This window comes from Euprymna scolopes, chromosome 14 (assembly GCF_053919585.1).
Source record: "Euprymna scolopes isolate OS-2025 chromosome 14, ASM5391958v1, whole genome shotgun sequence".
Taxonomy (NCBI): Eukaryota; Metazoa; Mollusca; class Cephalopoda; order Sepiida; family Sepiolidae; genus Euprymna; species Euprymna scolopes.
The window spans coordinates 61,628,051-61,653,527 of record NC_136495.1 but is presented as its reverse complement, the minus strand read 5'-3'; the positions used below and the strand labels follow the sequence as shown (position 1 = coordinate 61,653,527).

The 25,477-nt window shown below is 33.3% G+C and overlaps 1 protein-coding gene across 2 annotated transcripts in view; it reads right to left on the bottom strand.

Moving 5' to 3' along the window:
- Positions 1–5,331: 5,331 nt before the first annotated feature.
- The window catches only part of LOC145293046 (lactosylceramide 1,3-N-acetyl-beta-D-glucosaminyltransferase A-like), a 228,801-nt gene continuing 208,655 nt past the window's right edge, over positions 5,332–25,477 (bottom strand). For both annotated transcript variants that reach the window (XM_080139355.1, XM_080139356.1), the window contains 2 exons: positions 13,430–14,751; positions 5,332–5,627 (listed from right to left, as the gene is read on the bottom strand). In XM_080139355.1, coding sequence (XP_079995481.1) covers positions 5,347–5,627; positions 13,430–14,738 — 1,590 coding nt within the window. In that variant the 5' untranslated portion in view covers positions 14,739–14,751 and the 3' untranslated portion in view covers positions 5,332–5,346. The remainder of the gene's footprint in view (positions 5,628–13,429; positions 14,752–25,477) is intronic.

The following is a 25,477-nucleotide window of genomic DNA, read 5'->3' as shown; positions in this document are numbered from 1 at the left end:
GAAGATAATAATAATAATAATTATTATTATTATCATCGTATAGACTGAATAAAATTTGTTTTAAAGAGAAAAATGCAATTTAAGAACAAATGTGGTTAAATGTCGTTCTACGAATTTAACTTGACTAGATTCTATAAAAAAATAACAAGAAAGAATTTTAGATGAATAAAAACAAATATGTTTTAATGGGAAGCAATGTTAAAGCATAAACAAAATACGTGACTAAGATAGATAATTTGATTATATCCTTGGTCAAGTGGAGTTAATGATGTAACGAGATGGTTTGGAAATATAGGTAATCAGTTAGGAGTAAGTTGGGAGTCTTGAGCGAACGAGTTGGAACGAGTAAACGGGACGGGCAAGTTCTCAGTTAGTTGGGAATCGTTCGACTATGGAAGCATTCAGCTAGAAATACAGTAATATGCAATCCTTGAAAAAATATTAGCGTGCAACGCCAGAACAAAAACATTGCAACAAAAATAAATGTAAATATGGGAAAACAATTTAGTTGTCCCAGTTGTCGTGGTAAAAAATGACTCACAGTTTTAGAAGCAAGTCTGGAACAATACAGCAGTGCTTTCGACTAAAATGGTATGTCGTTCCCTTATTTGGGCAAGCAGACAATGGGGCTATTTGTTGAACTATTGCTCAGGGTATCTATATCTGTTTATTATATATGTTAAAATGCACACAGACACGACGAAAATTACATAGATGAATATATTACAAGTATACGGGTTGGTTCCTTCGTTTATACTTACCTGTTTTATATACACTCGCTATACACTCCTCCAGTATACAGACACCTCGCTATGTAACTTATTCGTTCTGGTGCAAAGATCCGAGAGCTCCCCGCACGGGAGCGTAACGAACCTGAACTGCCGCACACACAATACACAACGTTGGAAAAATATTGAGGTTCGTAGTAGTTATAATTAGGGATGTGACATTAGGGATTCTTTTCATGGTTTTGATTCTTGAGTATATATCCGTTAATATCTTATGTTTTTATATAGACTGATGTGGTTCTCGATTGATTTACTGTGTCGGATATATACTTGATAGTGAAAAGAATATTCTATTGTCGCAGCCCTAGTTAAAATAGAGAAAATACGGTAAAGAAAGAGAAGGAAGAACAAAAACAAAGAAAGAATACAATATAACAACACCCACACCCACACACACACACACACACACACACTAAATGGATGAAAAAACGCACAGACAAAGTAGAACAATACTCTGGAGGAAAATCAAGAATAAAAATACACACATAGACAGTGAAAGAAAAAAAAGAGCGGAAGAAAACGAGAAACACACATATGGACACGTAGGAAAAGTAAAAAGAGGAAAATATGTGCGGATGAAAAGAATCTTGAACTCCTAAGAATGTGTCGATTTTTGGTTGAAAAAAAAAAGAAACAGGGTTACTGAGTTTGAAAGAAAGTTAATTTAAATTGTTGAAAAAGAAGATAAAATTTGTTTCCTCCTGCCTTTTCGATAAAAGAAATAATTTGTTGAATGTTATGTGTCGATTTTAACTAGAAAAGTATGATAAATTAAAGAGTAACTCACACAGAGTAGCAAGATAGAAACAAAAAACAAAGGAGAGAAAAAATGTTAACTGTACACGCGCACAGGAAAAGACAATTGTTTGGGTTAAATGTCAATCAATGTAACGGTGAAAATTCCCCAGTGGTTGTTATGACAAGATTCGAAAAGGTAATCGCTGCGAATCACGACTTGTTGAATTATGTTAAGATTTGTTCTTTATTTTCTCAAGAAGCAATGGACACTCTCTGACAATGTGAGAATTTTGTTTTTTCCAGTTTAGAACAGTATTTTTGAAATTCTTTTAAAGGACTGAAAAATTTATTGTTAGTTGCATGTTGTTTGAACTATGTGTAATGTAATAGTGTTCATGTACTGGTAATGTATTGTATGTTCTGTTTGTCAGAGTTGCACGCTATTTACTAATCAAATAAAACAAAGATAGTGAATAAAGTAAGTTAAACCAAGAAATTAAAAGAAAAAAAATAATATTGAAGGTTGAATTGAAATTTTTAATCGAGTCAGATTATAAGATTAGAATTTTAGAAAGGAGTACTACTATGTTGAATTTACCTATACAGTTAATTATTTTATTGTTTTCGAGTGTTCACCAAAGTATTTTTCGTTACGATTTTTTCCAATTGAGTAGATCGGCAAGAAGGCACCATCGGAAGTGCTTCTGTAGAAAAAAAAAAATCGTTTTCCGCGAGTTGTGGGTTAGAAAAGGGGCGGTACGGATAATGATTTCGAGGATTATGGAATGAAAACAAATGTATAATTGTATTTTTTAAGCTTCTTATATCAAGTGGCCTCGTGTAACAAGTATTAAAAATGCGGAAGGAGTCTGTTGGATCAGTTATGGGGTGATGGCTTCCCCAACAAAGACAGAGGCAAGCATAATGGCAGTGGGGTATTAGATGGCAAAATACGGAATAATTCAATCAATAGACTGGTTCCTAACGGGAATGGTAGTATAACAAGATATCGTATTAAATTTTTAGAGATGTATAAATGTGGGATAGCCCGGTTTTGATTATTGGGCACTCTGATGGAGGGGAAGGAAAACTCACACAGGTCTTGACGATAGTTAGGGAATTAGTATGCGATGTACAGTCTGGCGCAGTGGGGTTAAGGTTAGTTAAGGTGGTGATGTTTTCCGGGATTTGTGCTTAGTTCTAAGAATCCAGGCTTGGGAGATCCGAGGGAATCAGTATAGTGGAAGCTATCTTGAATAATTAGGAGCTGACCAATCAATACTGTATGTAGTTTTTTTTGTTTGTTTTGAACCCCAAATGTAGTCTGAAACAAATGGAAATGTTTTAAAGTAATATCAGTAGAAAAAATTAGACAGGACCTTAATAATTAGAAAAAACCCATGGGAGAGAAAGGGTTAGAGGAGTCATCTGAGGAGGGGTCGTCGATTTTTGTGGAGAGACAAACGAAGCCTCTATTGTTATGGCAAAAAGCTGGCTGGAAATAACAGCTGATATAGGTCATAGGGAAGGTAACCTACACCCAAAATGAAAGTGCCATACAATTGGAATAAAGATCCGGTCTAGACAAAAATGAGACTCAGTGGATAAATGGCTGACCAAAAGGAAGCATTTTTTATGGATGGGTTCTGACCTTTTTTAGCCTAGGTAAAATGTGAAGAATTTAGAGATTGTTGGCTCAGGAATAGGAAGAGACGTAGTAGAAAAATGTACGAACATCTGTGAAATGCGTAAAGTCTTGAAAAATGGGATGGAAGAAGTGTTGCATGTTAGCACACCCGGGGTATTGCCAAATTATCTGAGCCAGAAGATTATATTATTATCGTGTAGATTGAATTAGATTTGTCTTAAAGAGAAAAAAAGCAATTTAAGAACAAATATGGTTAAATTCGTTTTACGAATTTAACTTGACTAGATTCTATAATCAATAACAAGAAGGAAGTTTAGATACATAAAAAAGTATATTTTAATGAAAAGCAATGTTAAATCATAAACAAAATACGTGACGAAGGTAGATAATTTGATTATGTCTTTAGGCACGTGGAGTTAATAATGTAACGAGATGCTTTGAAAATATAGCTAATCAGTCAGTTAGGAGTTACTTGGGAGAAAATTACTCACAGTTTTAGAAGCGCGTCTGACCAAAATGGTATGTTCTTCCCTCGTCTGAGTAAGCAGACGATGGTGCTATTTGTCCCGTTTGTTCCTATTTACAATGCCTCCCCACGGGGAAGAGTTAGACACCAGGGTCGTTTTTTACCGTGGAGAAAAGGAACAAAAATAAAAATTGTCTCAGTCGTGAGTTGAACTATTGCTGAAGGTATCTATATCTGTTTATTATATGTGTTATAAATGTACACACACCCACACGTAACGAACATTACATACACGACTATATAACATGTACACGGTGTGGTTCTTTTGTTTATACATACCTGTTTTATATGCACTCGCTATACACTCCCTCTGTATACAGACACCCGGTTACCTAACACTATCACTGTGGGGATGGTAGAGGGCAAATATAAATGTTGTGTTTTAGTACTACTCTAAAGCGTTCGTAAGGATGATTGGGGTCTTCTTTGGTGATGTCCCTGCCACAGGGAAAGCTATTTTTTTAATATAGGCACATGTTCCATGTCCATGGCAATTTTGACGGTCAGATGTAGATGTGAAGTTAGAATAGACTTTGATGGAGAAATCGGATAAGGAAGCTATTGGTTTAATACCAGTTTCGCACAAGAACAACAGGTCAGGTTTGATTTTCCGTAATTGAAATTCAACCTCTGGAAAGTTGGAACGTAGACTCCTGATTTTGGAGGAGACCTTATAGTTGGTGCAGGGGGGGGGTTCTACGTTGGAAGTTGTGGTTCTGGGTTTCCTTTTGTTTTGATTGTTGAAATTTTTCATACTTACGTTGGGGAGTTGGTTGATAAGGTCAGCAGATTTGTTTTAAGCAGATCTGAGGGGAAAGCGCGAATAGAGACGCAGAAAAAATGAGAAAGGAAGTCTTTTGTAGACCAATGTAACAAAAGATTCGTTACAGTTCCAACTAATATGATATCGAGTATCCCCTACCAGAAGCTGATGAATGTTCTGCACTCCATTTACCAAATTACAATGCAGCAACTCCGGTATTTTGCCCTTGCTGATAGGGCAGCCTCCTCGGGAGAAACCTGACTATCAAGTGGATAAGGTCAACCCAGGAAAACATTTATCTCCAGCATCCTTAATAGTGACATGGCAACAAACAATAGAATGGAAAGAGAATTTGGTAATCTTCATCTGCTGCTCGCATAAAACTGTCGACCGAGTCTACAGCGTTTTCTTCTCCTTTTGTCAAAAACATCGCTCATTCGTGGAAGTTGGAGGGGGGTTGAGGAACAAAATAGGAGAAGCGAGAGTTTCTGGGCTGCGAAAATGTGTAACATAGCGCAAATGTGCGTATGTAATACATGAGAAGTGACTTCACTACTTTAAAAAGAAAAACATGCCACTTAATTATCTACTTCGTATAAGTTAAGTGATTTTACAGAAAACACACTAGACTTTGGTGATTAACATAAAAATATCGGTTCTCGTTTAACTCAAGCCAAGTAGACAGATATTTTATAAATTTAGTTTTTATATGTTCACCCATTCGAGTTAATTCCTTGAATAGGAATCATAGAGGATCCGCGCCATCATACAATTTAATTAACATTACATTTCTGTGTCGATCCTGTGCAATAGATACAAATACAAAATTTTAAAAAATTAAAAACAAAACTCAAGGAAAGAATCCAAATATGTTTGAACCATTTTATTCATCACAGGTTGGCAGTTTCTTGATTTGCGACCAGATATGTCTCATGAGGCCCATGTTGGCTTTCGTACCAGAGATCTTTAAATCCAGCACGAAGTCACATGTTTGTGGCGGTGAGTCAGCCTGACAGGTGAAGCCAGGCATGTCCAAATGTGAAGCGCCAATGGCTCGGGCTAATAGACCCGTGATAAAGGCGTCTTCCACATGAATGTACAGGTGTCGTTCGGATGCCTTGTAAAGTTTGCGGGCCAACGAGCCGGGGATTACGTATGTGTTACCTGGAAAAAGTAGACACAAAGAAGTTAAAAAAAAGAAAAAGATTAGTCGACGTCAAAAGATCTCACGACACAAGTTATAAATAAGAAAACAGATGAAAAGTGAAGCGTCGGCCTGTTAATCCTGCTTATAACATTAACTTATAAGTATTTATTTATGAGATGGTTATCCAGCGTTGCTCGGAGCAGGAACAGCACAAAATTTTAAAAATGTATATAAACTTTCTATCCCGTCGCCCCTCTCCTTTCCCTTGGTGTTCCAAATGCACCAAACATCGATGTTATTGTTTTTTTCTCTTTTCCAAGACACAATCATATTCTGCGAAGTAAAAAAACAGAGACAATTTTCTGCTACACAACAACCAAACAAAACACCATGAATAAATATTTAAAAATACAAAGAACTAGAGTACCATTTTTTTTCCAAAACTTACTAGATTCAACATTAATCTGACAAGGGTTGATACGCCTTAAAACAGTCAACCAAACCAACTTGCTCTTTAGCTGGTAACTTAAAAACTGTTGGCGAACTGCTACATTAGCGTTAAAAAGTTACAAATATCGACTTATTCCGTTCCTGGTGACAATTAAAAAAAATCTGCTTATATTTTGTTCGAGACAATGCTGATCGCTGTGGGTGTGCCTTGTGTAGTTTTTGATTTTACAGATATTTTTCATTTACACAATAGAAAAAAATCAGGCTAGAAACATCATTGGAAGGCCGTAATCTTTATATTAGACAAGATCCTTTGTGTTGTTTCTCGCCGATAAATGATAATTTAAGGAAAGTAGAAAGTGAATCTTAAGTTTACTTTCGACTGCCTTAAAACTTTCGCTTCCCTTATTTTGTTATTTAGTCCTAATATTCCAGGAGTGATTTTTCTGACAACGAGGGAAGTATTGCAGTTTTTTTCGATCAGAATCTAATCTACCTAACACTTTTCGTTGGCAAGTTTTTTTTTTACCTTGAAATAGTATTTTTTAAGCTTATATAAAGTGGCTTCACGCCTTGTCTGAAGCGATTTCCATAAAAATACAATAACTGTGAGAAATACAAACTGATATTTTTGGGGGCAACAAAACAGTGTTGTCGAAAATACAACAAATAAATGTTACCAAAGGCAAGATAAGTTACGCTTCTACATACCTGGATAAGTTTTTTTTTTTTTAACTTATTTTAATTGTTTTTGCATAAAAATAAAAGTAGTGCAAAGTCTGTCGAGTTAAAACGAAAAATGGTGACCTCATTAGAAGCCTAGTAGACACTCGATAATAGCCCAAAAATCGAAAATTAAAAATACTGGTAAAACGTTACATTTTCGTATGATTGTTTACATTTATGGAATGTGTTTCTATCAATATTGTTTGATTTTCGAGCGGTTATCGAGTCTCTACTATGGCTCTAATGAGACCAACATTTTTTTCGTTCTAACGCGACAGGCTTAACACTATTTTTATTTTAAATTAAAAAACACTTTAAAGTAAGTTAAAGCACACACACACACACACACACACACACAAAAACTATCCAGGTAGGTAGAAGCGTAGCTTACCTTTGGTAACATTTATTTATTGTATAGTTTTTCACACCTTTTGTTTTGTTAGCTATTTTTACTTAGAATTAGAGTCAATTATCCCACACTCATCCAATAGTCTACAAATCGGTGAATCGACATTTAAAAAATATATATATTTTATTTGTGTAGGTTTTAACAGAATTTTTAGGAGGGGGGAATTAATTTTTTTTTATTTTAACATCAACCCTAACCCTTTTCATCCATATGCTTTAGTGTCGTCTGCCCTTTTACACTATTTTTTTCGCGGCTTACAAATCGAAAACTACTTCGGCCATTTTTGATTTGTTCTTAAAATTATAATCGGAAATATTTGGATCAATAATGGTACCAACATTTAACCTAAGATCCCCCCCCACAAGAAAAAACTTGTATCCTAACGATCGATAACCTCATGGAAGCGCAGTAAATAGGTGTTTTTTTTTTAAAAACAAAAAAAAGTTTCATGCTTTATTTACATCCGGAATCGCAAGAACTTTTTAGTGCAGTTATATCGAAATAAATTAATACCCTTAAGTGTTGCTATTAGAATAATAGTATTATTTCGACCTTCTTCTAACAATATTAACAACAAGATGGTTTTTCAATTTTCTTCCTTTGAGGATCGTAACGCTGGGTATGGGGCAGCCAAACCAACTGCCAACATTGCCCGGCTTTTTACTGAAACCAACCGAGAGCTTTTTTTAATATCCTCGTTGTTCCTTTAAGTGCAATTGTCTGGATCTCTTTTGCACTTGGTTCACCAGGAATATCAGTTAGGTAGGACTTCAAGTTCTTGTTCATAAGCCCTGTAGCACCTATAATAACTGGTATGATTGATATCTCTCTAAGATTCTAGTTTCTTTTCATATCATACACGAGACCTTGATATTTGGTCTGTTTCTTCCTTTCAGCTCTGTACAGACCTCCATCATTAGGGACACTCACCTCAACCATGGCTACCGAGAAAGAAGGCCGATGCATATGACAGCGTAACGTCACTTCCTAATTAAGTTGTAGGTATAGACAGCTTCCGGTATTCAACCACGTGGTCTTGCTAACAGGCATAAAAAATATGGCTACCAATATGTGTTACCGATTGTCCATGTATGTTTTAAAGAAAAAGAACAATTCTCCATTCGGAAAATAATTATTATAATAGCACATTTGGGATAATTTTAATCAACATATCGTAAGTGAATTCGTGTTTGAACTTTTTTTTATTGGAGAAAGTTGAATATTTCATTTTATTTATTTATCTATTTTTTTTTTTTTTACTGCAAAACAAACAATTTTTGGGTTTGTATTACTGTACACATAGATTCGAAAAAGTTGTTAAAAACAAATAAATGTTATCAAAAGCAAGATAAGTTACTTTTGTACCAAACTGGATATATTTTTCGTGCTTTTATTCAATTTAACATGTTTATTCAGCTCAAAAAACATACATTGTTTACCGATGTATTGGAAAATTCAAAATGGCGCATGACTCTCTCTTTAACACGGTAAGTTCGGGAAAAGGTGTTATAAATAATAAACTAGACAAAATACTATGAAAGAAAACACCGAATATATGTCAACCTATGTCACGGTAATATATATTGAGCGATTTTCTAACAGTATTTTGTCTAGTTTTATATTTAGAGCACCTTTTCCCAAACTTACCGTGTTAAAGAGAGAGTCGGGCACTATTTTGAATTTTCTAATACATCGGTAAACACAGTATGGTTTTCGAGCTGAATAAACATGTTACATTAAATAAAAACACTGAAAACATATCCATTTAGATAGAAAAGTAACTTATCTTTCCTTTGATAACATTTGTTATATATTTGTTTTTTGACAACTTTTTCGAATCTATGTGTACAGTAATACAAACCCCAATTTTTATATAATATTTTTCAGTCCGTTTTTTTAATAATAAATAAAACTTTTCACTGAGTATTTTCAAATATTTTGAAATAAGCATTTTTCACGGTAGTGTTTTTTTTTTTATACGGTTGCTGAATTATCAATATTTTAGCACAGAACGTAATTCATTTCTTTGAAATATATTTAAAACTTCAATTTTTTGTTTTTTATAACATTTTAACTAAATAATTTACATAACGAGTTTGTTTTACTGTACACATAGATTCGAAAAAGTTGTCAAAAAACAAATATATAACAAATAAATTTTATCAAAAGCAAGATAAGTTACAAACATGCCGACATTTTTCTTTTAAAAAAATATTGATAAACATTGTATGATTTTCGAAGCGATTACATGTTTTAAAGTGAGTAAAACCACTAAAAACCTTCCCAGATAGGTAGAAGAGTAATTTATCTTGCCTTTGATAACATTTATTTGTGATATATTTGTTTTTTTGACAACTTTTTCGAATCTATGTGTACAGTAATACAAACCTAAAATTTAATTTAACTTGAAAATAATATTTAAAATACACATGCGTACACTGCACAAACACCCGTATTATTATCATAATAATAATAGTAATAATGATTAAAAAAAAACACTGGTGTAGATGACATCGACTGGCGCCACACCACACCAACTAGTTGTGAAAGGTCAGGGAGGATAGAAAGACCTAGGTGAGAGAGTACTGACCAAATCTCCACTGTGAAGTTCAAATCTGGTACCTTGAAGAGGCATTTTGTCACTCAAACCCCAGGAAACACCAATGGCCGATGCCAACGAGAAATCAGTGACAACGGCTGTTGCGATAACATGCAATCATCTACACAAGTGGTCAAAAGGTGGAGAACACTGGAAATCTTGGGAGACTTGTCAATTGGTCTCCAGGGAACACCACAGGTTACTGCCAGTGAGCAATCACTCATGATGGCTTGTGAGACAACTAATACGCTACACATTTTGATGAAAAAAATGGACATAGAACAGAAAACCAAAACTTTAAATATAATTTCTGTATTTAAAGTAATAGTTATTTAAATATTTCAACATATAATCTTATGGAGAAAATCCAGCTTCCCAATAACGGGCACTCTGGATAGGAACAAAAATAATCTCAGTCATGAAAGATTTCTCCTCCACCGACCGAAGACAGAAAAGGTAAAGTGTAGCATCAAAACAGATACTACACCGATCTTGTTCCGAAGGCCCAAAAATATTTATTTAATGTTTCTTTAATTGTTTGTTTCCTCAATTCATAATTCAGTTTTATCAGTATTAAATTGTATATTGCTTTAAAATTACTTAATTTTATATAGATAATGTTTATATTTTATATTGAATAAAGTTCAGTTTAAGTAGTAATCGAACTGTGTTCCTTTTTCTTTTAAAAAATGTTTTATTACTCTTTTTCAAATGGCCCTCATATAGTACTGACAGCCTGACAAATCTTACCTACATTGCCTGCAGACATTTTTCAGTTAACAGGCCTTCTTTTTACTCTCGGTGGCCGTGCCTCAACACAGGTTGCAACTCTCTCTGACTTATTCCATATAACTATGTCAGGTTTTACATCAGCATTTCAAGGTAGGTGGTTGTAGGGATTACATGGTCGTAATGTATGATATATAAGTAATTTCTAACTATTCTTTCAGGTTGATGTTTGTAGGATTTGCTGCTACATAGGATGTTTAATTTTTTACAGATGGTCCAGTGGAGGTACTTGCATACTCCACCATGTCTCGCTGTGTAGTAGCCCCCCCCCAAAAAAAACACCTTGCAACTTGATTAAAAGCCAATCAAGGGTATTTTATGTTCAATTTGATGCAATTATGCCCAATATTACTTTAGAGCAATGGTTCTCAACTTTTTTTTTTTTACTCATGGACCCCTTTTCCCTTCTTTTTATCTTGGTTGACCCCTTCATAACTGTTGGTCATAAGACAATCTTCTATTTTTCACTCATATAAATTTTGAGGTTTTAATAATCAAAGAAATATTATATAATTTAGCTTTATTTTTAAATGAAAACTAATTCAATTCAAATAAAGTATTCTACAACAACTATAATAATTATAATAAGTTTTGTTATGTTTTGCCTGTGGACCCCAGAAATATTCCATGGACCCCTAGGGTCCATGTGGATCCCGGTTGAGAACCCCTGCTTTAGAGCATAAAAGTGTTTTAGTATTAACAGTATCAACACCCTGCGCCTATGGCATATAAAAAATCTACAGAATTATAGAAAATTCGGTACTTTTACAGTTTAATCAAGACATTAAAAAAAAAAAAAATGAAAATATCGAAAAAAAGTTTAAATTGTACGTATCCGTTATGGAATGAAGTTCCCCGGAAAAAAATTCACTTAATTTCATCAAGTAGTTTTTTATTACAGCGAAAAAACAAGTTATTATGATACCGAGCAAAAGGTTCGATTTTTACAAGAAAAGCTAGTATTAAAGATGGGGAGGGGGTGTCGGTGCTTTAAATCGAGTTATCTCCCCGTTGCGTTTCTAAAAATCCAAACAAAAATTAATAAAATTCCAACATGTCTACCTTCAACGTGCTGTCATAAAAACGTGTTTTTCCGCTGTAAAAAACAAAAAACAAAAGCAAAACAAACAAACAAACAAACAAACAAACAAAAAAACTACTCAATCAAATTAAGTGAAATTGTTTTCAGAGTTCAAGATGGATACGTACAATATAACCTTTGTTTTCGATATTTTCATTTTTTTAATGTCTTGATTAAACTGTACAAGTACCGAAAATTTAGTATGAATGATATTGGAGATATCAGGCATTTCAGGTTAGTAAGAACAGAAATCACGTTAATGTACTCCATTTCTATTATGCAAAAATGCACCAAATTCTGACAAAAAAATAACTCTAGTCTCTAATCGGATTTTTAAAAATTTTATTTTATGTTTTTTTGCAACAATTTTGGCATTGAAAATGATCGTAAATACATCGTCGGGTTGTCACGTAATATTACGCCAGGATGGTATATTTTTCATTAACCCCAACACCAAGCCCGACCAAAATATGTAGGAAAAAAAAAGGAGATTGCAATGATCCTATAAAAATACTAAAATTTTATAGGAAAAATACATAGGATACTGAGCATGTCTCTGAGGGATTAAATGATACTATTATTACCTATAATTCTTATACAACTAATAATGAGGACACTTAGAGTCACAAATGTATTGGCAAGAATTAAAATGTATTGTTGTTTCAAATGAACAACTTTGATAAAGACGGTTAAATAAAGAGTACTTGTGCAGTTTACAAACCGTACTATTTTTTATTTTTGTTTGGCTAGAATTCAAGTTAAATTCAATTTTGACGGTATCTTTTTTTTTATTAAATTGTTACGTGACAGTACAGGATAATTAAAAAAGCCTCTTCCCATGTTAAAAACGGCTTTCTAAATAAAACTTATATCAGACAGTCCGTAAGCTGAACAAGTATCTAATAAAGTCTCAACAGTCCTCCACAGAAATTAGATTAAAGTCGTCATATGGGAGGATGTTTAAACAGTAGGTAATAACAATCAGACCAGATGCGAAGAGAGTATTATTTTTCAGGCAGTACCGCGTACGAAGGGCCATGCCCGGGGTTAAAACCTCTGTTTCTGTGGTGTTCCCGCACATGGAACGAGTGTTGAATGGACTAGGTCAGATTTATTGACTTGTCATTGTAAGACTGAGAATACGGTAATGTTAAAATGTCAGGGCATAGAAACAAAATGAACGGCCGAATAGTTTTATGTAAAAACGGAAACTGATTGAAAGTGAAACGAAATAAGAAATCACCACACTAATCAATTTCTGCAATTTGTAATTATTATTCGAAATTTAAGTTTTTAACTGGGGTATAAAAATATTTCGAAAAAAGTAGGTTAGAAAATATGGCGCTAATGTATTCAAGCAGTACCAATTTGAAAGACGAATTTAGGTCGTTAAAACTACACAAACCGTTCTACTACATTGACAACATACTGATATACTTTTACGAAATATTTCAAGAAAAAACAAAAACAAAACGGAAAATTGAATCCTTTAATTAAAGACTTAAATTTCGAATAGTAAACATAATACTATTTTAATAAAATAAAATATTGTTTTGAATAAAATAGTTTTAATAATTACACAACACTTTCATTAGTGTGCTGGTTTTGTGTTTTAGTTTCACTTTTAGTCAGTTTCCGTTTTTATATAAAACTATTCGGACGTGTATTTTGCTTATCTGCCCGGACATAAAAACATCAGTGGATTTACATTTGGATTCTACGTTTCGTGGAATCTGTTTACGCGAAGAAAAGAAAACATTCATACCTGCAGCATAAGGTGGGTAGACCTTTCCGGCGTAGACTTTCTTGTCGACACTCCATTTGCCTACGCGATAAACTTTTGATTCTGGCATGATCCTGCCAATTATTGTATCCTTTGGTGTCTCCGGTTGGCGAAGAATGTCCACAAGCATTGGAAGGTTAACGAACGTATCTTCATCCGCTTTTAAAATGAACTGGACCCCAGGACAATACTGGCTCGCCCATTTCAATCCCATCACCATCTTGATGGATAAATTGTAGTAGGAATCAACGAAATTCTCTTGTATTATGTCCCCGTGCTTCTCGTTTTCCGTTATCAAGATGCTTTCCCGCTCGGGAAATTGATGGAGACCGAGTAAGAAAGCAAGTTTCACAGATTCTTCTACTGTTCGCCCTGGCCAGGAACCTCCCTTCGTCACGGCACCCCACGTTTGACGGATGGCGTTTCGGACGTCCATGTGGTCGTGTATGCTCATAACAAGTACGAGGAGGAAAGGAGGATCTCTACGCGAACATAGGTCGTTGGCATCCATTATGAATTGGAACGAATGAGGATTTAGCAATCTCGGCGTTGTTAACGGTAAGGGCAGCGAGCTAACCCTCTCAGTGTTGCGTTCATCGATACGATCTTTGTATCCTAAAAGGCTAGACGATTTATTTTTCATTATTGCGTCTGTAGTTGTGTTGAGATTATCAATTTCAGTTTGCAGAACATGGCTGCTATTCACAGGAAAACGGAAGCCGGAAGTAATATTCGTATGGCCGATGACGTCGTCACGAAGATGCATGGCTTCACTATTATTAGTAGAATTATTATTATTTGTTCGTAATTTGTTTACTTTCTTCTCAGACACTTTGGATTTTTCTCCATTTTGAAACGTAGTATTTACACGACTAGAACGCTCATCTTTTAACCTATTTCGCTTCTTAACCAAAGTGACTGTATCGTCCGAACGGATCTCGCCATTTTGTATATTTTTTTTTGAGCTCGTTTCGATATTCTTGTTGATATTTTCGCTAGTTCGTTCTCTGTTGCTAACGTGGGATTCTGCGAGAGCGACGTTGATCGCGTTCGTTTCACCATTAGAAAGCTTATCGGCGCCATAGCTCCTTGGTTGGTCTCGTCTAATTGTGTCGTATGGAATGTCAAATAGTTTAATATTGGGTAGCCGGCCATCATGCCTTTGTCGTCCTAGAAAACTGTGGTAAGAAGAGAAACCAGAGATTGTGAGGCGACCGAGGATCAGTGAGATTGTGATGAGAAACAGCAAAATAGTTAACTTCAGTTTTGATCGACCCAGCAATCTTCTCATGGCAAGGAGTGAACTGAAAAGCAAAACGAAAGAACATAATTTTACTTTAAAGAAGATTCATTCATATTTATTAAAAATAAAATAATAATATAAATAAATAAAATCATAATGATAATAAAATAAACAATGAAATAATGATAATGAAATAAAATAAATAAATGATAATAAAATAAAACGCATAAAATAAATAGATAATGCACAAAATATATAATAAACATAATAGATAATAGCAATAAAAATAAAACAATAATAAATTAAAAGAAATACATAAAATAAATAATAAATAATAATAATAAATAATACGAAAAATAATGAAATAATAATAAGATAATAAAATAAATAATAGAATAAATCAATAAAATAAATTTTAAAATGAATAAATCAAATAAATAAAGAAACAAACTAAAAAAATTGAATGTTAATTTACATATAAGTTTGTTTCCTCAACTACTCTCGAATAAATGTTTATTTCTTTTTCAAGGACAATTTTAACTTTAAAAACAAGAATAAAGGTAATTTGGGGAGGGGGAAGATTTTAATAAATGGATATTCTGCGGATTTCAATACTTTGATGGAGAATCCAAAGGCAGTCTAGGAGATAGCCGAAGTAATTTACCATCTGAAAACCAGCTTTTCTTTTGTATGGTTAGGGTCTTTTTTATATATACATCACCTAACTCTACATAATGAAAATTAGGTCGAGAAACTACAGTAACCACCCGAACAAGTCGAGAAAGACGCTAGCTAAGAAAGAACAATAACTCAATATTTCTCCTAGGTCATTGCTTCATTGATTATATTAACATGCAGAAATTAAAGTGTAATATGGACAGACATCTCGCTGTTCAACTCCATACATAGTATTTAATATTTTCCCCCCAGATCAAAGTGACACTATGCTTTGGATGAAATAACAGTAAAAATATTATAAACATACATTTTTTTCACTAAAAAGTAATGAAAATATATTATCGTTCTTACTTAGCATATTTCTTATTGTGTATAAACAGGGCTCTATATTGCGAGTGAAACAGTCGTTTTTTCAAAATGGCGACTGGAAATAATGCGACACTTATGTTTTGGCGATTGTATTTCTTTCCCTGACACTCTTGCAAAGCTCACTACTGAGTGAAAAATATCTTTTAAACTTTTTTTTTAATAAAACGAGCAAAGTCCAATTATCTAAAGAATAAAAGGTTTAACAAAACAATATACATTTTTCTTTTATAAAACATCTGAGGAAATTCGAATGTTTATACTTTCAAGTATTTGGTGAATATTTAGAATTACACTTATTAAAAAATACAAAAAAATCTTTATGGTGTATGTAATCGTCATAGAACGAAGATGTCATATTCTAAAATTCATATGAGTTTGGCTGGTGATTTTTCTATTTGGCTAGTAAACGAAAATATTTAGTTGTCAAAGGTCAACTAAAGATAAATTTGTCCGTAGAACCCTAATAAAGATGGCGAATATATTTTCCATTACATACTTAACCATATATTATATATATATTTATATATATATATATATTATATTATATATATTATATATATATATATATTATATATTATATATATATATATATATTATATATATATTATATTATATATATATATATATTATATTATATATATATATATATTATATTATATATATATATATATATATATATTATATATATATATATATATATATTATATATATATATATATATATATATATATATATATATATATATATATATATATGTATATATAAAATGAAATAAATTTTTTTCTCCTCTTTTTCTTTCCTGATCTTTCTTATTTATGTTTCGGCAGTAGAGTGAAAAGCATATCTTATTTTTCTTTTATTAATATTATTGGAATTTTTTCCTTTTTTCCTTGTACATATTTTTGTGAATTATTCCATGGATTTCGGCCTTTGGATTGTTATGGACCATCTCCTTCCAATTACGGGATTTCCTTGGATTTTACTTGTGCAAATGGAAATTCAATTAACTTTCTTGAAGTTATATATTTGGATTTTACCGTCACTGGATTATTGATCTTCCACCAGACTATCCATTCATGTGTAATCACCTTTTTCTTCACCATATTCCCTCTGCTTCACTTTTTTTGTTATCAAGTAAGATCTTTGACTCACTTGTTGTTTCATCAAATACTTTTGCATGCAAAATCCGATCCTGCATTTTGCTAATTCCTACCCTCTGATGAGAAGGAAAGTATTTCTTCAAAACTCCGCGGATTAAGGACTATCCACTTATCTAGTGTTTCCTTTTCAGATTAAATATGTTTTTAACTTATTTCAAAGTGTTTTTAACATGTTTTATTAACTGTTTGCTCATATATATATATATATATATATATATATATATATATATATATATATATATATATTTAAATCAAGATCCCCTCTATAAGATACATAGAATTTTGCCTTTACTTGATCGACGTTTGAGAGATAAAGAAATGAACATTGATTTTCCTCTCCTCAATCGATCAGTTTACTATGTTACAATACTACTTCCTTATTGTCTCTTGGTTATACCGGACTCCAGAACAAAGCTTTATCTAGTCTGGTAGAGTATCCAGTGCAGTGCCATTATAAAAGGCAGTATTATTTGGAGTAAGTAGATTGTTTGTTCGTATGAGCCAATGTATAGCTATTCCAAGGTGATTTTATTTGGTTTTCGAATATTATGTTTACCTGTAGGGAGAAGTATCGTATGCCAGGTTGTCCTAACAAACTAATGTACAGAGGGACCATGGATACTCGAACAGAGAGTATAGTAGACATTCAAATTCTCTCTATATATGTTTGTTATGAGGTAAGCTGATCTACTCCTTTCAACAATAATGAACTTACCCAGAGACTATAAATATAATTTTATTATCAACAAGTTATTGAGCACGATTCGGGGACTTCTATATTATAATAACGAAAAAAAAAAATTGAAATTTAAGTAAAACAAATGGTCCCTACGTAATTGTTAGGTCTCAAATAGTAACATATCCAAAAATTACGAAAAACGATAAGGTAAAAAATTAATTATTCATGAAAAAATATATTTCTAAAATCTAGCGATTTAGTTTCAAAATCTATCGATTTGAATCGGAGAGTTAACAGGGGGGGGGGATTAAGTTTTTAAATTTCTCGGAAATCTTATCGAAAATACTTTCCGAAATTGACATACGTTTTGAAAACAGTTTAAAAAATTATTTTAAAAAAAATTCACAAATTATATTATGATTATCTTGTTTTCTGAATAAATGCTGCCTACTAAAAATTGTTTCAATTGAGTCACTTCCTTTTTTGTTTACGCCACGTGACCCAATATGTCCAATCAAGCAAGTAACTTTATCGAACTGTTATTAACCTTATAAGAACCGTTTTTCATAAATAATTTTTTTCTACCTTATTACGTAGGTACCATTTTTTTTACTTGAAATTCAATATATTATTATTATTATTATTATTATTATTATTATTATTATTATTATTATTATTATTATTATATAGAAGCACCATTATTCGTTGCAGTTATGGCCCTCAGAGTCATGACATGTATTTTTGTAATATACATTTGCTAATACACTTTTGTTAATTATACCACTGTGTTTGTCAAGATTATTATCAATATGCAAGGTTACAGCATTGGCGATGAGGGATTCGAAACTTACACCAGTGTGTATGTGTGCGTGTGCGCGCATGTGTGTGTGTAGGTGCGTGTGTGAAAGCCATATATTAAGTACAACTTTCCTCTTATCTATTGTTTCCTTTCTTAGCATAATGAAATTCGACTCGCACAAGTAAAAAGAAAATAATTGCAGCTGATATGCATTGAATTAGAGGCGCCTACTCAAGAACCACCTGACTATCCAGTTTCCAATAATTTGATTCGCGATAGCGAAGAACATTGATTTTAGATATAATTGGACCGATCCAATGATTGATCGAATTAAAGACGCTGGAGCGAATATGAAATAATAAATTGGAATGGTCCAATCTGACATACAGGCCTGAACCACTTCAGTAAGTATTTTAGCTTCAATCAATTCAATTAATTTTTTTATACTAAACCTGAGTCAATTACCGTTTGTTTCCTAACGTGGCATGAAAATATATAAGAAAAACCTATGTTTTCGTGGCACAAAATACACGTTGAAATATTCATTAGTTCTGGGATTAAGCTATATTTGAAAACAAATTCGCTTTAATTCTTTAAATCAGCTGTAATTTGTAATTGGAACGTTACCCATTTCTCACTTGGCTATCTATGTAGTTGTCTTGTCTTTACTTTATGTTGATCCAACCTACCCCTATTAGGTTTTAATGTCTTTGAGCATTTAGAGAACAAGTGCCTATATTTTTTCAACTAATTTACACCCCATAAGCGCGTGTGTAAATCAGATAGCAAAATAGTCTCTTTACTTCTATATTATCCACAAGAATAATGTAGAAGTAGAGATTTATTGATTTCTTAATTCATGTATCAGCGTTTATGGATTTTCGGATATAATGAAAGTGGAACAAATGATGGCAATAGTTGTAACCCAACGAGACCTGAGTATACGCACTAGTATTATCATAAACTACAGGTGGAAAGATCCTTCGATTACAAGATTAGAGTGAGCGTTAGTTATGATCTGTCAATGATCAAAAGGCTTTAGTTAGAACCACCTCAGCCGTAACACTGTGTTCGGCATAAAGATGTCTTATATTTGATGAATTCCAATGTAGAAAGTGATAAACGCCATTTTGAAAATTACGAAACTATCACTACAAAAAGTGTGGTTAAAAAAGATCAAGAGACACCGATGCCACACTTCCAGCATTCTACGTTCTTCTATCAAGAAGCCTTCAACTGCAAAATACGATGCACAGCTGACATAACTCGCCTCTTCAATAGTCAAGTCTAAAATCCGCTTGCAACACACGACGCACTGCTGACACAACTCGCCACTTCAATAGTCAAGTCCCAAATCCAAATCTTTTGAAAAAATCAGTCCCTTCTTTTATATCCAACCGGAAGCGTTTCATTTGGATATCAAGCACGCATATAAAAAGACGGTCTTTTTTCTTTTTATTATTTTTTTCTTTACTTATTGTCTGCACGAGATCTTACAGGCTGCCGACAGAACAGGTTTGTCACAAATTAACTCATTTAATCACAAAAGTATTGCATTTCAACAATTCGATAACATCCTAAAATCATGTTTTACATAATTTCTCTTCGCTTTCAATTAAAACAAGCTTGTAATCGGAGTCCGTATTTAATATACTCGTTCTTTTATTGTTTATCGTTTCTATTAAAACAAATTGGATTTACCACGTTTTGCATTAAAATTTTCATTTGTAGTTTGCACTGCACTGGCTACAGCTGCAGATCTCAATCGATAGGCTAGACTATCATTTTAATATCCAGCATGAATTACAATGATTTCTCCATGCTAATTGTTTCTATTAATTGTCGGGGAGTGTCGGGAATACATTTCATTCGTGTTTAATCGATTTGGAAGAACAAGATAAAAAAATACTAATAAAATAAAAATGAATTTGCATATTTGGGTATAAAACCGGCTGCAAATTAAAATAAAATACACAGAAGAAAACTATTCTTCCGTTAATGAGAAGAGTTAGAAAAATCTTCAGCAAAAGCAATAAAATAAACTGTGGGAGTCAGCCCTAACACAATATACAAACAAAGAACACACATTATCAGTAATCTACGCCTATATCAACACATTTTCACCACAACACACGACAAACGGCAATTTGAACAACGTACGTTCCACTCACCATGACAATGAACTGTCATCTAAGCTTCAGCCTCTGTCCCATCGACGAAATACTGCATACCTCTGTCTATTCTACAAGTATTTTAATGATGAATGCTCTGACGAACTGCAATCACTTGTAGCCCCTCAACGTAAATACCTCCGACAAACCGGACTAGCAGCTAAATCTCACCCCTACACAGTAGAGATTCCTAGATGTAAGAGAGCTTTCTACTCTAGTAGTTCCTTCTCCAGAACTGCTAGACTTTTGAACTCCCTTCTGGGCCCCTGCTTCTCCAACTGTACTGACATGCAGAAGTTCAAGTGTAATTTGAACAGACATCTTGCTGCCCAACTCCCTACATAGTACCCTATGTAGTTTATGCTCCTGATAGTAGCCCCCTACATCAAAGTGGCAATGTGCCTTGTTTGGAGTGAAAATGTAATGCAAAAAAAAATATTACCTTATACATCTTGAGGTAGAAAATACATACACGACAGTGTTTGATACTCGCATATCAGCATACATAAACAAATACTCTTTCAATTATTATATAGACAAGCAAAACCATTGCAATTTGGTATTATAGGTGAATCAAAAAAAGCTGCCTATAATAAGTTTGATTAGATTAATTTGGGACTATAATATTCATCTTCAATTTCTTTTTAAAATGCTCGTGAAAATATTGGTGTGTATTATAATATCTTAAAAAAAATATGTATGAACTATCCGACTATAGGGCTCAATAACAATTCCCTGGTTTGGGATGGGTGCTGGTTTAGCCACTGTTCGAAAGAAATCATTTTTATTTACAATAGAAAAATGAGAGCATGAAAAGTAATATGGTTAAGCTTAAACATGGAAAAGAAAATCACAATATATTCTAATAAAAAATATAATAAAATTATAACTTAGTATATTGCAGCATTTAGAATTGATTATATAATGTTAAATTGAATTTTAAAAAAATTAATACTGCAATATTTTAAGTTATAAATTTATTATATTTTTTACTAGAATATCTTGCCTCTTTGCTTTCCAGTTTTAACAACTAGTCCTCTACTTTTCCATGCTTAAGCTTAATCATATTACTTTTCATGCTTGCATTTTTCTATTGTAATCCACGATTTTTCCAGGCTTCCAATAAATTCACTTGTTCTTTGTTTAATTTCAGTCTTATTTTTTTTTTGCCCCCATAGACATAACATACACATATGTAATAACAACGTACGGCACTTGTATGCTTTCATTCTCTCTGTTTCACTTGTTATTTCTCCTTTCGCGAGAGTGGTGAATCTGTAGCAATACTAGCCGCTGAAGCGACGTGGTTGCTATGGAAACCAGTCATAAAAACGTCGCTCACATCCTTACGTTTTTTTTACGATTTTGAATACCAGTAAATTCATCACAACTTTTGTGTTACTGAGCAAAAATTGAAATTCTTTTTTCACAATATAGCTGGGAAGATTATCTATAAATTGTAATAATTGTTTGAAATTTGATCGAAAAATAAGTGAGCGGTGAAACTTTAAAAAAAGTTCTAAATGACTAAGACTGACACTTAACTATATATTCAAACACGGTAGTGTTTGAACGATGAAGGCAATAGAGTGTTTATTGAACAATTAAACTTTCGATAAAGCACCGAGAAAAGCAAAGAAGAAAAGTGAGTGACATGGTTTAATCCACCATTCTCCCAATCACCCAATATTAATCTTGTAAAATTTTTTTTTTTAAACCAATAGGTAAGCACTTTAATAGAGATAACCCTCATCATATAATTTATAATAGAAGCCGATGAAAATGAGTTATTTATGCATCATCAACGCTCTGATCCCCAGCTGGCATCAATTGTGATGGATGGCTCGCGTCTGGGTGAGGCCCCGTGTTTTGACAAGCTTCTGGGTTTGACCTTTACTCCTGATCTGAAATGGAACACGTACATCAAGTCTGTTGCCAAGGTCGTTGGAAAGATGGTGGGATCCTTCTACCGCTCCAGAAGATATCTCACTACCGATGCAATTCTCTATCTATATAAAAACCAAGTACGTCCAAGGATGGAATACTGTTGCCATATCTGGGCAGGAGCGGCCAAAAACAGTCTATCATGCCTTGACAGAGTACAAAATAGACTTCGTGGCTTAGTGGGGGATGCCCTTTTCTCTACCCTGCAACCACTCTTCCACAGAAGAGACGTTGCGAGCCTATCCTTGTTTTATCGTTATTTTCATGGCAGGTGCTCGTCTGAACTCCAATCTCTGGTCCCCCCTCGCCAATCTTTCACGAAAAATACCCGTCTAGCTGAATCCACTGTGAAAAATTTCCCCCACTCTATAACTGTGCCTAAATCAAAACGCGGATTCCATGAACAAAGCTTCTTTCTTAGAACTGCACGCCTGTGGAACTCTGTTCCGTTTGCCTGCTTCCCTCCGGACTACAACTTGGATGTCTTCAAGTCCAATGTTAACAAATTCCTAATGAACCGCCCCCTTAATTAAACACTTCATCAAATCTCCACACTAACGAAATGTACTTGCAATAGCCCTTATCCCTGAGTGGCTTCCGGGCCTTGATAAGTGATGATCACTGTGTAAAAAAAAAAATGCACGGGAAACCTAGGAGCATAATTAGACCACCAAAAAAATAAAACTATACAATAATCACTTAAGATAGAAACTAACACAAACAAAACTGCCTATAATTGTAAGAAACGTGACGTATATTCGCTCAATGACAAACGCAACGCTAACAGCCTCCAGTATTAAGCTAATGTTTCTCTAAGCGGGCAAGAAAGTATATTTTGGGAGTATGCAAAATCAAAAACAAAGGTACTCCATATACAACCGAATTTTTGCCACCAATAATTAAAATACCAAATTGCCCTCTCCAAAGTTTTTTTGGATTTAAAAAGCAGAAAAGTTACGCCATGAATTACTGCAAAAAAAAAAAAAAAAAAAAAAAAAAAAAATCACACAACTAGAGAACTTTAAAGGCAGGTGCAACCTCTGTCTAAAAGAAAAAAATCGAAATCATAAATTCAGGGACAAAGAATCATTTTTTGTGCCAGAAAAATGGGCTCGTCTTTAAATACGGGCATAAAAGCGCAAGTTTAAATTACCTGAAAAAAAATGCGATGCATATAAAAACACATTTCTTTTCTTGTGACACAGGTGTAAAATAACTAGTGTGTGTGTTTTCCGTGCACAACGGAAATTTAACCATTAGCTCTTAGCCGTATCTTCGATAAGCCTAGAACTGCAACATTGCATGAAATTAGTTTTAAAATAGCGTTAATATCTTCATTTCTGCAACCGTACTTTTCTTTTTCTTGTCCCTTCCTTCCCTTCATTTTCACTACCCCATTCCCCACTTCCTGTGTATGTTTTAAGGATCGTTTTGAAACTTTTCTTTGCAAATGCTTTTTTTTAATATAGAAATTCTCCTAGAAAGCATTTTAAAGGCTGATGCATACCTTTTATTCACATACTGAAATTATTCCTTACTTTTATTTGTATTATTCATTTCTATTTGATTTGCATCTTCTCCGCCTTTTAAATCTTATTGAATTTCTAAACCGCCAAATTTGCGTTTTCTTTCATCTTCTGTTTCTTTTTTCACTTGAAAACCGTTTACCTACTAATGTCTTTCTAATCATTTCTACGTATCCAACATCAAGCAAGCGTTGAATTTTCGTTTGCTTTTATTTTCTTACCCACCCCACCAAATATTTTTCATATTACTCTCCTCCCTATCTCAACATACTCTTCACTCTTATTTTTCTTATCCCCTCTCTGTCCCTCTTTTGACCAGTGGCACTCCTAGATTTTATGGTGCTTGAAAATTAGAGTGATTCGGTGTAAGTTTTTAGTTTCAATCAAGATTGAAGAGCCGAATAGGCCGCAAAAAATTCTGTGAAATGTGTTAGAAGAGGTTACTCTTTACCGTTTAAAACTTTATAAAACTTTATAAAACATTGCAAAGTCAGAGAAGTATTCACTTCATTCACATTCAAATTGTTTTATTGCTACGTCTTACACGTGTTTCATTGAGTAGTATTAATATACCAATTGAATCATCAGACTTTCTCAGCAAAAAATACAGTTTTTTTTTTCTTGGGATTAAAAAAGATAGGTTATTACTTTTTTAATCAAAGGAAAAGAATGCATAATTTTTGCTGAGGTACTAAAGTTAGTCTAATGATTTGCCATCTAATGAAACACGTGTAATACACAGCAATAAAACAATATAAATGTGAATTGAGTATTTCTGTGACTTTGGAATGTTTCAGAAAGTTATAAATGCTCTGAAAATGTAGATCCAATTTTGAATAACTTTGTTAAATATATACATTATGAGTATATATTTGTTTAAAAACGTATAATCCACACACACACACACACACACACACACACACACACACACACACACACACATGAAAGAGAGGGTGAGATGTGTTTAGAGGCTATCACAAAGTAAGAAAAAGAAAGATGTTTGTGTTGAGAATGAAGACAAAACAGGTAGATTTCTAACTTTCATCTTCTTAACACCAACATATTTCCTTTCTTGCATTGGAATAGTCTTCTAATATTTGCCCCTATACGCATTGAGAATAGAGTAAAGATCATGCAGATGGTACAGGTTGCAGAGTAAGTAATATCATAGAGGGATTGCGAAATGCAGATAAGGAATCACTGCTTACATCTGTACGTTTAACCAGAAGGAACTGACTTTACGAATAAGCCTGTCTATGAAAAATAGCTATGAAAAAGTCAGTTTAAGTGCAGTCCGTATCCAGCTTCCAACAAAAATACCACAATTGAGTGTAGCAAAGAGAAAACTATGTGCTTCTCCAACAAAGTACCTATATCCATACCAAATATACTATTCGTAGACCATATCGAACATCTTTTAAGCAGTTTACGATTAAGAAACACTGAAAATATGTTCAAAAC